Genomic DNA, 14,096 nt, shown 5'->3' with positions numbered 1-14,096 from the left:
CAAACTTCAATACCGTCCTAAAAAAAAGAAGAAGAAGAAGAAGAAGAAGAAGAAGAAGAAGACAAATAGCTGGAGTTGAAAAACCCGTACTAGAATAAATGTATTGTTCAAGAAAATAGTTTTTAAGAATAATTTTAAATACATTAAAAGATTGCGAGTTTCGAATTTGAACAGGAAGACTGTTCCAGAGAACTGGACCAGAAACCCTAAGCATATTGCCACCATAGTTTACAAGGTTAGACCTGTTATGATGAAGTGTAAGTAGGTCTGAAACAGTACCTAAATCAAAAATATTTTCCCTGTTAATCAATCTATTACTGCGTGTGATGTAGTTGTGAATACACAGTTGAAGACCTATTGTTGTTGCTATACTTAAAGTACGTGATTAAGCAACTGTACCCATCGATAGCGCCATGTATTACGAAACCCCATCGTATAAGCTTGTGGTGCCCGTCTATGTGCCTAAGAGAAATGAATACATCAACCGTAAAGCAGCAGCATTTCATTTTATAAAAATGGTTATCGCTAGAACTTTTACTTACCAAAGAGAATTTGGTGCTTTCACGTGATACGCTCTTCTTACAATACTGAGTGTTTTTCGCAACGCCCGGCTGACCTGGTCGACTTCGTTTTTTGCTTCTCTGATCCTTTGTCATTGTACATATATACTTCTTGATCGACATGCTCCAGTAATGTAAGTTTCGTTGGGAAGAACATTTAATACCTCTTGCACAACTTCGCATAGATCTGCGTGGCTTATTTTTGAGTAATACCCTCGTGGACCACTCTTCTCGGGTATATGCACACCGAACTGAACTCTCCTTCTTCTTAACGTTTTGGTTGATACACCAATACATTTTGCCACACCGTCCCAATTTCGATAAATATCAGATAAATCTTCCACATCAGATTGTACAACGTCCTTCCTAGGCCTTCCCCAACAACTTTCAGTTGAATTAGTTGGGCAAATATTTTGATGGAGTTCTGAAGTAACGTTTTCTTCGAGAATCCTTTCAAATCTTTGTTTTAAAGACTGGATTTCTTCCACTATTATATCTAATAAACTGACAATTCCATCGAAGTTTTCACATCCTACGTCTATTATTCTTCGACCAAATATTATCAGAAATTGCAAACAATCCTCTAATCTCCTACACCAAAATTCACAAATATTGATGTTTGTTGCAAATACTTGTCTTCTTGCTTGTGAAATTAAAGAAGGCAACTCGTTCAAGAAATTCTCAATGTTTACATTGTCAGCCATCGTTTAGGATGATTTCCCGCCTTTTCACGAAAAGTGATGCAAAGTTTTTTAGAGTTGTATAAGAGCTTCACAATGATATTTTTTTCAAAGAACAAAAACTTTACTGAGGGGAGTGTTCGACAAAATGAACTAGAAGGGTGAATTTTTGTATATAATTTTTTTTCTACTTTTTGGATTTTTTTTATGAAAATATTTTATCATCATTCTAGAGATAATTTATTCGGCTTTCAGAATATATATATTTGCTAGGGATAATATAGCGAGCAGAGGGGATATCTTAAATATACTGAGTATGTGTCTCAGGGGGTTACCGTATCCTTAACACTAGTCCAGAACAGCTAAATACATGTTTTTAAATGTCTTGGATTACTTGTTCTCTTGATTGTGTCGCATTTGTTCTTTAAATCGTATATTTTGTTGACAAGTAAATGCTTTTTAATTAATTTATTTATTTAAGACAAAAAACTTTAGGATGTAACTAATGTTATGTAAAGCTTTAGTTATTAAAGTTATTTAAAAAAAAATTATTTAATTTTTTAAGCGCTTAAAATCACTTATGGTATCACTTTTTTAATACACTGGTAGACGAAGGAAGAAGTAAACCGATAATACTCTCGGTAAAACACGAGAATACGACAAAAATCCACGTGTTCACCCGTCCTTAAATTCTAAAGGTATCGGCTAATAGCAAAAAAGTGGATGTGGTATTTTGTGTCCTTAAATTCTAAAGGTATCGGCCCATAGCAAAAAAGTGGATGTGGTATTTTGTGTTTCCGTTGTACATGTTTTCCTGGCACATACACAGACGGAATAAGGGTATTATTAATACTTAGTATTCAATTAGCATTTATCTATATTATAATACTCGTATACGTCTGTCTGTCTCTCTGTTACACAAAATGGTAGCTTAGTTGCGTAAGTAGCTAAACGCACGCAATGAGGTATAAAAAGAAGCGTGCAAACCCGTGGATTTTTTCACGGGCTAACGACTAGAAATAACAGGGTGTGTTAGAAGTAACATGAAGTGTCTAACCCTATTCCTGGGGTGTTTGCTGTATTATACATGAAATTTACCTCAAGTGTTGCCCAGGCCTGCAGTAACAACTTGCTCGAAAATAATTACTGATGTCAGCATTTTTGCTAATGCTGTCGACTTTGTGGAAATTACCTTAAATTGAAGATTCTAAAGAAAGTTCTTTCAGATACTAAAGATCTATAAAAACCTGTTAAATAATCAAAAGATTTCTAGAAATTCAATAAAGAAAATCAAATTTAGAAATTTGATTAAAAAATAAAAAATAAAAAATTGTAAACAAAACAGTTTAAAAATAGGCGTGTAGAAAAGTTATATTATCTTCGCATGATTTATTACGATTTTAGGAAAAACTGTTTTGATGAAAAAAACTATAAACTATACACAATCTATTGCAACATATCCTATTAACTTTCTAACAATAACCTATATAGAGAAAAGGAGAAAAGAAGAATTTATTTTTGTTCTTGTATAATTTCTTTTAGAGGAAGTTTTAAGAATGTTCTAGATGTGTTTTACTTACTTAGTAGACATATGTGGAAATGTAACTAAAATTTGTTCAGAAAAGTTTTAAAAAAATTGTTTTATTTTGTTTAGGGAAATTAAGGGTGTAGCAAGGCTTAGTTCGCAGCTGATAAGTATGGATGGAATGAAGAAAATACTTTGCATTCGTAAGAGAACTGAATCTAAGAACGTGAGTGTAACAAACATTGTTACTGAATACTTGGAGAATGCCACGACACACGGAATAAGCAGCATCTATCGAACAACACGAGTTTTCCCGCGCTTATTTTGGATTGCTGCAGTGATAAGTTTCCTCTGTATCTTCATCATGAGCATCCCAAGGCTTGTCACTAAAATGACAGATCATGGACATGTCACTCGCGAAGATGATGATGCACAAAGGACCATGCCTTTCCCTGCTGTTACAATGTGCAACGCAAATCCAATCAAATTCAACGCTATGGACAAAATGTTAAAAAAACATTTTCCTAATGTTACTGACTGGTCATATGAGATGTACAAAACGAAAGCACATGAGTTAATGGTAATGTCGTTAGAATTCAATGAAACGCAACGTGTTTCTCTTGGTGAAGAAGCTGAGGATTTTTTCTTTGCAGACAAATGTTTATTTGGCAGCAGAAAATGCCACCATAAGAAGGACTTCTTCATGACTTCAAATGTCATAAATGGAAACTGCTTTACTTTTAACCATAATGGAAGTTTGATTCAACAGCGTGTTGGTGTAGAATATGGTCTTACGTTGATTTTAAATGTATCCCGATCCAATTATAATATTTACGTCAAGAATTCTGAACTATCACCAATTGGTGCATATATAACTATCCATAACCCAGGTTTCGTTCCACATTCTCAAAGTCAAGCTTTTCTGGTCACACCAAACCATCTTGCGCGCGTTGCCATTCAAAAGAAATCAATAAAAAGATTGAAGCATCCATACAGAGATAACTGTACTGATGGAAACACAGCTGTAAGAGCAATGCATCCCACTAACTACACTGTATCTCTCTGCACACTCGTTTGCAGTATATATGGAATGTTTGACTACTGCGGTGTTGTGGATGTAAAATCAGCACATATGGCGTTTCACTTTCTTGGAAAGAAATACAATGTCTCCACAACACATGCTGATAAAGAATGTTTGAAACGATTTGAGGCTCATTTCGCGAGTGGAAATATGCACTGCAATTGTCCTAATGTTTGCTTTGAAGAATCATATTCACAAAGCATCTCAACGGCCATATGGCCATCTGATCCTGAATTGGACCATCATATAGAAAAAATAAAGGAGAAAAAGCACGTTAACGTTTCTCGTAGGATGTATAAAGAAAACTTTGTTGCCATCCAGTTGTATTATAACAACTTTAACGTGCACAGAACCGAGCATTTACCTGCCTATGTTTTGCCCGATTTCTTCTCCGATCTTGGTGGTGCGTTAGGATTGTGGATTGGTGGATCTTTTTTATCCTTGTTGGAATTTGGTGCAATGTTGATGGACATTCTCAGAGCTGTTTTAATATGGTGTACGACAAGAAAGACAACAAAAAAAGCCAATATAAACAAACCTACACATTAAAATAGTTGCAAGTTGATAGAATCTAATCATTGTGGTGATTTCATACGTAGAGTTGAAACAATGCAACATTTAATGTTATGGTGCATATCTAAAAATGCCGCGGTGACGCTACAACAAAAAGGAACGCGACGGTAAATAACAATACGTTTATGACAATAAGGCGTAAGAGAACACAATACGCACAAACATACTTAAATCACTAAATTTGTTTAACTTTGTAAAGGAGAAAACATTCCGCACGATTACTTTGTATTTGCTCATAATTAAAATATATAAGACTAGTTATTGCACAACTTTGATCAGTAAGAGCTATCAGCAAATAAAGATGTTTTATAAAATGTTTGATACTAAAATAACAGGAAAGAAAGTTCATAATAAATACACGTGGTTACTTGCAAAGCCCTGCAGAATTACGTCACACACCTTAGTAATTCATAAACCAAAAGCACCTTTACATAAGTTATTTTTATATAGATAGCTAAAAACATTGAAAGAAATATATTTGTACTCAGGGGTGGATCTAAGGTTAGGCAGCCTAGACAATTGCCTAAGCCTAATTTTGTGGCCGTAGAAAAAACATTCTATAGATAGAATAATCCATATAAAACAGAATTATTTTTGTAAATTTGTTTTTGGCATCCCGCTCATTTCGACATCATGAAGATGCAGCGTTTTATCAATTTTTTTATCATTGATACTAGGATGGATTTTTAATAACTAAATACCTCACTTTTGGAACGATTTTACCTCCTTTTATAATAAAAACACAAAACGCCCGCTTTACCTCGTACAACACCACAACCCTTGATATTACTTTGCCAAAAAATCTGTCAAATTTTGCCTAACCAGAAAAAATCCTAGATCCGCCCCTGTTTTTACTAGTCCACTAAGGCAGAATAAGATTGAAAAAGAAGCGTCATTGGGATTTTGATGACGTCAGAAACACATTCACAAAAAAATCAGAACCTTGTTTTTAAGTTGCTTCTATTGTGTAGAGCTTAAATTGCTGATCAGGAAAATGTATATGGTTGTGTGATTTTGATGACCAGTTAATGAGATATAAGGGTTTAAAAAATTCGCTGACGTCAGCAATGGCCTGTCAAAACTTTTATAAGAGATTTGTATACCTGTTGCTTCTATCGTGTAGATCTTGAAACGCTGATCAAGAAAATGTGTAGGGCCATGTACTTTTGATAAACAGTTGCAGAGATAATAGGGTTTGAATGTTTTTAATGACGTCACCAACCCGTCCATTCCGAAACGGATCTGAGAACCCAGGTTTGTGAAAATTTCCCCAATTGCTCCTAGGTAGTCTCTAGTTACCCACGCGGTAAAAAATAATTGACGTCGCCAAGTCGTTTCCAAGTTATTTAACCTCAAAGTTTTAGGTGCACTGTAATGGCTTCATTAATTTAATATAGGATATCTTATATATTAATTCCCTTGCGTGAGTAAAACTGTGAGTCCACGACACGGAAATCACGGGTCACTTTCTTATGACGTGGCTGTACGCTAAAATTTAACTAAAAAAATTAGGGATGTACTTCATAGAAATCGCACATAAGGTGTAAATATATAACCCGCTGCTAATAACGATATAAATATATATACCCTTATGCCAAAAAACTCTTTGTTAGCATATATATATAGGTATCGCTACATATGAAACGGTATTAGATATTCACAAAGCATACGGACTGTTAAATGAAGTTCCTAGCATAAAACGGAAATTGTGTTTACGAAAAAGATGGCTGTTCTTTTTGAGTATTCTCTACTCTTTCATTCAAAATAAATCTTTAAAAAAACATTTGAAGAAGAGCATGGTTTTATAAATTAATCATAGCAAGGTTCTGTAAGGTTTTTTCATGTTTTATTTTCAGTTTTGTTTATATTATTGTTGCCAGACATGTTTTATAGCTAGCATCATAAAAAGCCAACCACCAACAACAACTAGCTAGCTAGCTAGGAATATATATATATATATATATATGTAGCCATGTTCTTTATACCTAGCTAAGTCTCCAGTTTATATTTAAGTGACTAGCTATTAGCTGCTGTAGCTAGCTAATGCTAGCTTTACACTAAAAAGATTCCCAGTATATATATTACCACAAAACACATCAAACGTTATTAACCCTGAAAATTTTAAACATTTTCCTGGGTTTTTTTTGGTTTGCGAAGTTCTTTTCCTCCAAATATTCTGAAAATAAAGTTCAGAAATTACTTATTTTTAAAATGTAAATTTGATTTGTTTCAAATTGTGGGCAAAAACCTTAATCAGCATGCTAAAAGAACTTACTTTTCTTAATTTAGAATTACTAAACACAACCATTTTCTTACATTTAGTGTAAACTTTTGTGCGTATGGCTTATATTTAATACACCAAAAGAGCTACTTTGTTGATTTCAATTTTATACTCTTTGTAGGCTATTTTTTCTTCTTTTTGACATTTCTGTTTTACCACTCAATTTTTACATTTTATAAGTTATTTGAAACAGAATGGTATGAAATAGACCAAAATACCTGATCTTAGTTGTTTTTTATTTACAGGCTGTGTCTGTGAAACTTTAAGGGGAACATTTGGTGGAAGACAATGGCATGACATATACTGATAGAACTGATTTTTGTTGTGTTAGATGTTATATCTGAACCTTTTTGACATTTTATGTTAATTTTGCGAGGAAGGACCATATATATATACACAGAAGAAGAATTCAATTTTACACCTTCCAAGCTTTGTTTTTCTATATTTTGTATAAATTCTTACTGGTGAGGACTCCGTGCAATATATCGAAATGACTGATCCTTCTCGATTTAAATTTGATGTGTTCTAAATCGTATATAGTTTTGGAAATTTTGTGTAAGATTTAATGGGTAAGGGCTAGATGCAATATGTCAAAAAAACTTTTTTTGTTGAATCAGAAGCACTCCCTACAACCATTCTTTTTTTTACACTTTGTGAAGCTTTTGTGAGGAAAGAGTGTATGCAATATTATCGAAATAACTGATTTTTGTTGCAAACTGTTTTTCTTTGGCATTTTGGATTAAAATTTTGTTTTAGAGGGCATATGCAGTAGATATATGTACTGAAATAGTTAAATTTTGCAAACTTTGATTTTGTCGTTACCTCTCATTTTTTACATTTTGATTAAACTTTTGTGGGAGACCGTCGATATGCGAAGGACCAAAATAAGAGATTTTAGTATTACTTAGAATTTGTATTTTGTGTTGCAAAATTGGTGCAAAAATTGACATAAAATGAACTTATATACAGATTGATTGCTGTTGTTTAACATGACTCATTATGACTTATATATATATTTTATGAAAATTTGTGACAGAATACTATGTGAGATTTGAAATTTTGTTTACTTTATTGATGGTAAAACAGCATGCAAATTGCTAAAAGGACTTTATTAATTTTAGATTTAAACACCGTTATTTTGTTGGCATTTTGTCTAAAGTTTGGTGAGGAAGGACTGTATGCAATATATCAAATAATGTTTTATTGCATTATAATTTGTCCTTGCAAATCCCTTTTTTTACACCTTAGATAAAAAATTCTGTCAGAGGCACAATTTATTGTTTATTTTTCACATTGTGTGTCAACCTTTGGCAGGGTTTGCAATAAACTAACTGATTTTAACATATACAATGAGAGAGATTTGTGTTTGACATTGATCAGCTTTTTTGTATATATGTGGCGTTTTGAGTGATTTAAATTTTATGGGTGAGATGTATGTTGAAATGCTTTTGGAAACTTCTTTCCGAATAATTTTCGCATTTGTCAGATGGTCAGAGCAAGTAATTTTAGTAGATTTAGATTTTAAATGTCACATAAATACTGCAGTTGTTGAAAACCTTTAATTTTTTTGGTCATCTCTTATAATATTATAATAATACGGAGAGTGTGTCCGTCTGTCTGTGACAGGCAAAGTTGATGTGGTCATTTTCCCTTGATGTTGCCGAAATTTCCTTTGAAGTCACCGAAAAAATTATGTCCATTTTGCTGGCGGGTTTACTTTGTTTACATCACGTGATCAAAATGGAGCAACTTGATTTGCTGAAATAAATTTAACGGCTTTCTTTACAAAAATGGTGTCCCTTGACACCGAAAAAAAACAACAACAGAAGAACGGTCCCTCTGTCTTGAAAAAAGTAATTCAGAGAAAGAAGAGTCCAAGAAGTGAAGTAAGAAGTGGTAGTTAGAGCTAGAAGTAAAGTAGTAAAGTTAGAATTAGAAAATAAAAGTTGGAGTTTGAAGTGGATTTAAAATCAATAATAGTAAGAACTTTGATGTATTCAGACGTTTAGTTTTTATGTCACTGGAACAAGCAGACTCGCATTTTCCAAGAAAAGCCTCAAATTCTTGAAGTTTTATATTTTACCGCTTTTTTTAAAAAAAAACCTAGCCACCATATTTGTTTATGTTTTTGTTGCATAATTAATGATCCCCTGGCGTGTAACTAATGTGTTTGTCCTAAAATTCAAAATGCTGCATAAAGCTGTTAGCTAACTAACAAACGGAAAACTTTGGTTTGTTGAACTTACTTTACTGCTTATTGTAATGTTATTATTTTTACATTACTATTGTTTCTCTTTATGTGTGTTTTACTAAGCATAAATAGCTAGCTTTAGTTATAGCTAAGTGTTCCCAGTTTAGATATATTTAACTGGGGGTCTTAGCTACTGTTAGCTAGCTAATTTAGCCTCTCCAAGTCCTGCTCTCTTATACCATGGCTAGCTCTAACCTATGAATTATGTTGTTATTCCTTTTTTTTAATATGTATAGCGAGCTAACTTAGTTTACCTATCTTAAACTTCTCTTCTTTTATGAGCAAAATCTTTCAAAGACTTAAACTTTGGACAGGATAGTAGGATGTATTTTTCTAAGAGTATAATTATTTTCATATTTCCTGTAAACTTTACAAGGGGACCCAAGCAATTTTTTTCAGAATTTAAAGCATGTGTGTTAAGTTATTTTTTATTGTTTTGTTTCTGACATCCTGTTAAACTTTTGTCAGCCTACATGTAAAATTCCAGGTTATTTTTACAGGGGGTTGTAGACATTTGATTGGCAATTTTACGTGGGGTTATGACTTTATTTTAATTTATGAGAGGATGGTATGGTTGTTTGTGTTTTTGTTTATGTTGCAAACTGCTGCTTTTTAAAATTTTGTGTAAACTTTTGTGGGAAAAAGACCACATGCAATATACTGAAAGAACAAATTCACGTTTTTGTTAACGTTTTTGTTAAGAATTTTAAAATTGTAATAATAACTGTGTTTGGTGATAATGAAAACTTTTTTGTTTTTAATATTATATGAAATGCCTGATTTTTCTATGATTTGATGTGTTTCATAACCTTTTTGTGGAAGATTTATGGGCAATGGCAATATAGGACATGCAAAAAATAGACTGATTTTTGTTGATTTGGATGTGCTCCTTAAAAACAAATCTGTTTTACATTTTGTATAAACTTTTGTGAGGACAGACCGTATATACACTCTGTTTTCCAAAAACAATATCTTTGTTGATTCAAATTTACTCCTTATTCATTTTTGACATTCACGTTTAAAATATTTGGTAAAGGTCACTACAGATCATCGTACTCAGGAAAAAATTTTTGTATTCTTAACCTGTTCATTTTTACAATTTGTGTATATTTTTTGGGAACAGGATAGTATGTAATCGAAGAAATGATTTTCCAGATATAAATTTTATGTTTTTTGACACTTTGATTGAATTATTAAAGGTTTTTCACAAAGTGGAGATGTGTTATTTCTGACTTTATTATTTGTTGGTGTTGTACATGATTCTATACATTATTTTGATTATTATTTCAAGCTCTATACATAATGATCTTTGTTGATTCAAGTTTATTCTTTGCTCATTGATTTTTTGACATTTAGGTTTAAAATTGTTGGTAAAGGGCAGTATGTTTTAACTTTTTTGAGGGAGTACAACACCGAAAAAACTTGTGTTTTTTTTTATATTTTGTATAAATTCTTACCGGGCAGGACAACAAACCGAAATGACTGATCCCTCTCTATTTATAAATTTGATGCATTCCAAATCGCAGTTTTTTGAAATTTTGAGTAATATTTAATGAGTACAAGATACAAATACTGATTTTTGTTGAATCAGAAGTATTTCCTAGAACCATTCTTTTTTTTCACTTTTGTGGAGAAAAAGTGTATGCAATATCATCAGAATAACTGATTTTGTTGCAAACTGTTTTTCTTTTTCACATTTTGGATTGAAATATTGTTATAAAGGGCATATATCAATAGACATATATATACCAAAATAATTAAATTCTGCAAACTTTGATTTTGTCGTTCACCTCTCATCTTTTATATTTTGATTAAACTTTTGAGGAAAATCATAGGAATTATTTAGAATATGTATTTTGTGTTGGAAATTTAGTGCAAAAATTGACGTAAAATGAACTGTTAAATTGATTGTTGTTGTTTTAACATGAATTATGACTCAAACTTTGTTTTTGCATTTCTAATTTGACTAATTAGCCTAAAAATTTGCCAATTGGTTTTACACTCTGTTCTTTTTTATATATATTTTATGTGAACATAGAAGTACACAAGTAAAGTTAGAAGCCACAAGAAGTTAATTCGAAAGTGAAGAGTGGAGCTAGAAGTAGTAAAGAAAAGTTAGAAGTAGAAAATGAAAGCTTGGGTTTAAAGTAGATTTGGATTCACAAATAGTAAGAACTTTTTAGATATTTTTAGACGTTATGTTTTTATGTCGCTAGAGTTACGTGTCAGGCAGACTCGCATTTGCCAGGAAAAAGTCACTTAAGAGCTTCAAATTCTTTATATTTTACCGCGTTTTTTTTTACACTTTTTTGCATAATTAATGTTATCAAACAAATGTGCTAGCGAAACTTTTGGTTTGTTGAACTTTTTATATTGCTATTGTTTCTCTTTATATGTGTTTTACTAAGCATAAATAGCTAGCTGGCGTCTTCCCAGTTTAACTATATTTAACTGGGTATCTGTCTTATCTAATGTTACCTTCAAGCTCCATATCTAAACCTAGCTAGCTAACTGATGATTAATGTTGTTATTCCTCTTTTAGCTATTTATATCCACCTTAGTAGTCAAACTTAGGGATCTTATTTGAGCTCGAATTATGATGTAACAAGCCCCAAAATCTTTTAAAGACTTATTGAACTTTTAGGGTAGTGTGAGGAAAAATTTTACTTTAAGAGGAATGATTTTGTAAAACTAAAGTGTGTGCGTTAATTAGAGTAAGTTTTATTGTTTTGTTGTTGACATCCTGTTAAACTTCTGTAAGCTCGCATGTAAATTACAAGGTTATATATTTTTACAAGGGTAGTGGTTGATATTTTTACAAAGTTTGTTGACATTTTTTGGGAAATTTACCTGGGTTTTTTACATTTGTGGTTAAAATTTCTCAGCAGAGAATAGTATGGTTGCCGATTATATTGTTTGTGTTGCAAACTGCTGTTTTTTAAATGTTGTGTAAAAGTGAATTTAGACGATAATAATACGCTAGGTGTGTCTGTCTGTGTGTCTGTGACAGGCAAAGTGGATGTCTTCATTTTCCTTTGATGTTTCCGAAAAATGCATGTCTAATATGTTAAATTTTCTGACGTTACGACGCGACGAAAATAACACTACTTTTACGTCAATATCCTATATTAAATTAATGAAGCCATTACAGTGCACCTAAAACTTTGAGGCCAAATAACTTGGAAACGAGGTGGTGACGTCAATGATTTTTCACCGCGTGGGTAACTAGGGACCAACTAGGACCAATTTGGGTAATTTTCCCAAACCTGGGTCCCCGAATCCGTTTCGGAATGGACGGGTTGATGACGTCATCGAAAAACCTTCAAATCCTAATATCTCTGCAACCGTTTGTCAAAAATACGCGATCCTATACATTTTCTTGATAAGCGTTTCAAGACCTACACAATGAAGGCGGCAGGTATACAAATTTCTAAAAAAAAAATTTGGGGGGTTTGACTGGCCATTGCTGACATCAGCAAAATGTTAAAACCCTTATGTCTCATTAACTGCTTATCAAAAAGATATGATCATATACATTTTCTTGGTCAGCATTTTAACATCTGCATAGTACAGGCAACGAATAAACTAAATTTCGCCAAATATTTTTGTAATTGCACTCCTGACGTCGGCAAAAAATCTAAAACAACCTACTTTTCCATTGTCCTTCTGCCTAAGTGGATTTTTCCACGGGCCTTATCGACTAGTCTATATAGTAATACGCTAAGTGTGTCTGTATGTCTGTGACAGGCAAAGTGGATGTGTTCATTTTCCTTCGATGTTGCCGAAAAATGCATGTCTAATATGTTAAGTTTTCTGACGTTACGGCGCGACGAAAATAATACTACTTTAACATCAACTAGCTGTTTCCCGTGGAAGAATCCACTGTATTCCATTTAATTTATGTAGCAGATATATGTCCATCAAAAAACAAACAATACAGCAGTGCGCATCTTACATCTGCATTATTATATAAACTAGTCGATAAGGCCCGTGGAAAAATCCACTGAGGCAGTATAAAAATGAAAAAGAAGCCTTATTTGAATTTTGATGACGTCATCAACCCATCCACAAAAAATAATTCAGACGCTTGTTTTCACGTTGCCTCTATTGTGTAGAGGTTAAAGCGCTAATCAACAAAACGTATATGATCATGTGCTTTTGATGAGCAGTTAATGAGATGGCCCGTCAAAACCTAAAAATTTTTTTTTGGAAATTCTTATACCAGTTGCCTTCATGGCATAGATCGTGAAACTCTGATCAAGAAAATGTATAGGATCATGTACTTTTGATAAACGGTTGCAGAGATATTAGGGTTTGAAGGTTTTTTGATGACGTCAATAACCCGTCCATTCCGAAACGGATTCGGGGACCCAGGTTTGGGAAACTTACCCAAATTGGTCCCAAGTGGTCCCTAGTTACCCACGCAGGAGATGACGTCAGTTATTTCCACCCGTTTCCAAGTTATTTAGCCTTAGATTTAAAAGTGCAATGCAATGGATTCACTAATCTTAATATACTTTCCTTTGACGTCAATATTGCTTTAACGTCAAAGTTTGCTAATTTACAGAACAAATTTATAGGCAATGTTTTATAGACTTTATCAAAGAAATTTTATCTACTTTGCAAAAGTGACAGACAGGCACACTTAGCGTATTATTATAAGAGACTAGTCGATAAGGCCCGTGGAAAAATCCACTTAGGCAGAAGGACAATGGAAAAGTAGGTTGTTTTAGATTTTTTGCCGACGTCAGGAGTGCAATTACAAAAATATTTGGCGAAATTTAGTTTATTCGTTGCCTGTACTATGCAGATGTTAAAATGCTGACCAAGAAAATGTATATGATCATATCTTTTTGATAAGCAGTTAATGAGACATAAGGGTTTTAACATTTTGCTGATGTCAGCAATGGCCAGTCAAACCCCCCAAATTTTTTTTTTAGAAATTTGTATACCTGCCGCCTTCATTGTGTAGGTCTTGAAACGCTTATCAAGAAAATGTATAGGATCGCGTATTTTTGACAAACGGTTGCAGAGATATTAGGATTTGAAGGTTTTTCGATGACGTCATCAACCCGTCCATTCCGAAACGGATTCGGGGACCCAGGTTTGGGAAAATTACCCAAATTGGTCCTAGTTGGTCCCTAG

General features: G+C 33.0%; 1 protein-coding gene across 1 annotated transcript; it reads left to right on the top strand.

Moving 5' to 3' along the window:
* The first annotated feature begins 2,838 nt into the window (after window positions 1-2,838).
* Window positions 2,839-4,689, top strand: LOC130628678 (degenerin mec-10-like). The gene has a single exon (XM_057441665.1). The coding sequence runs from the start codon at window positions 2,938-2,940 to the stop codon at window positions 4,393-4,395; it is 1,458 nt and encodes a 485-aa protein (XP_057297648.1). The 5' UTR covers window positions 2,839-2,937; the 3' UTR covers window positions 4,396-4,689.
* The last annotated feature ends 9,407 nt before the right edge of the window (window positions 4,690-14,096 follow it).

This window comes from Hydractinia symbiolongicarpus, chromosome 2 (genome assembly GCF_029227915.1).
Source record: "Hydractinia symbiolongicarpus strain clone_291-10 chromosome 2, HSymV2.1, whole genome shotgun sequence".
Lineage (NCBI taxonomy): Eukaryota > Metazoa > Cnidaria > Hydrozoa > Anthoathecata > Hydractiniidae > Hydractinia > Hydractinia symbiolongicarpus.
Note: the sequence above shows the minus strand (reverse complement) of the source record. Positions and strands in the feature narration are given on the sequence as shown.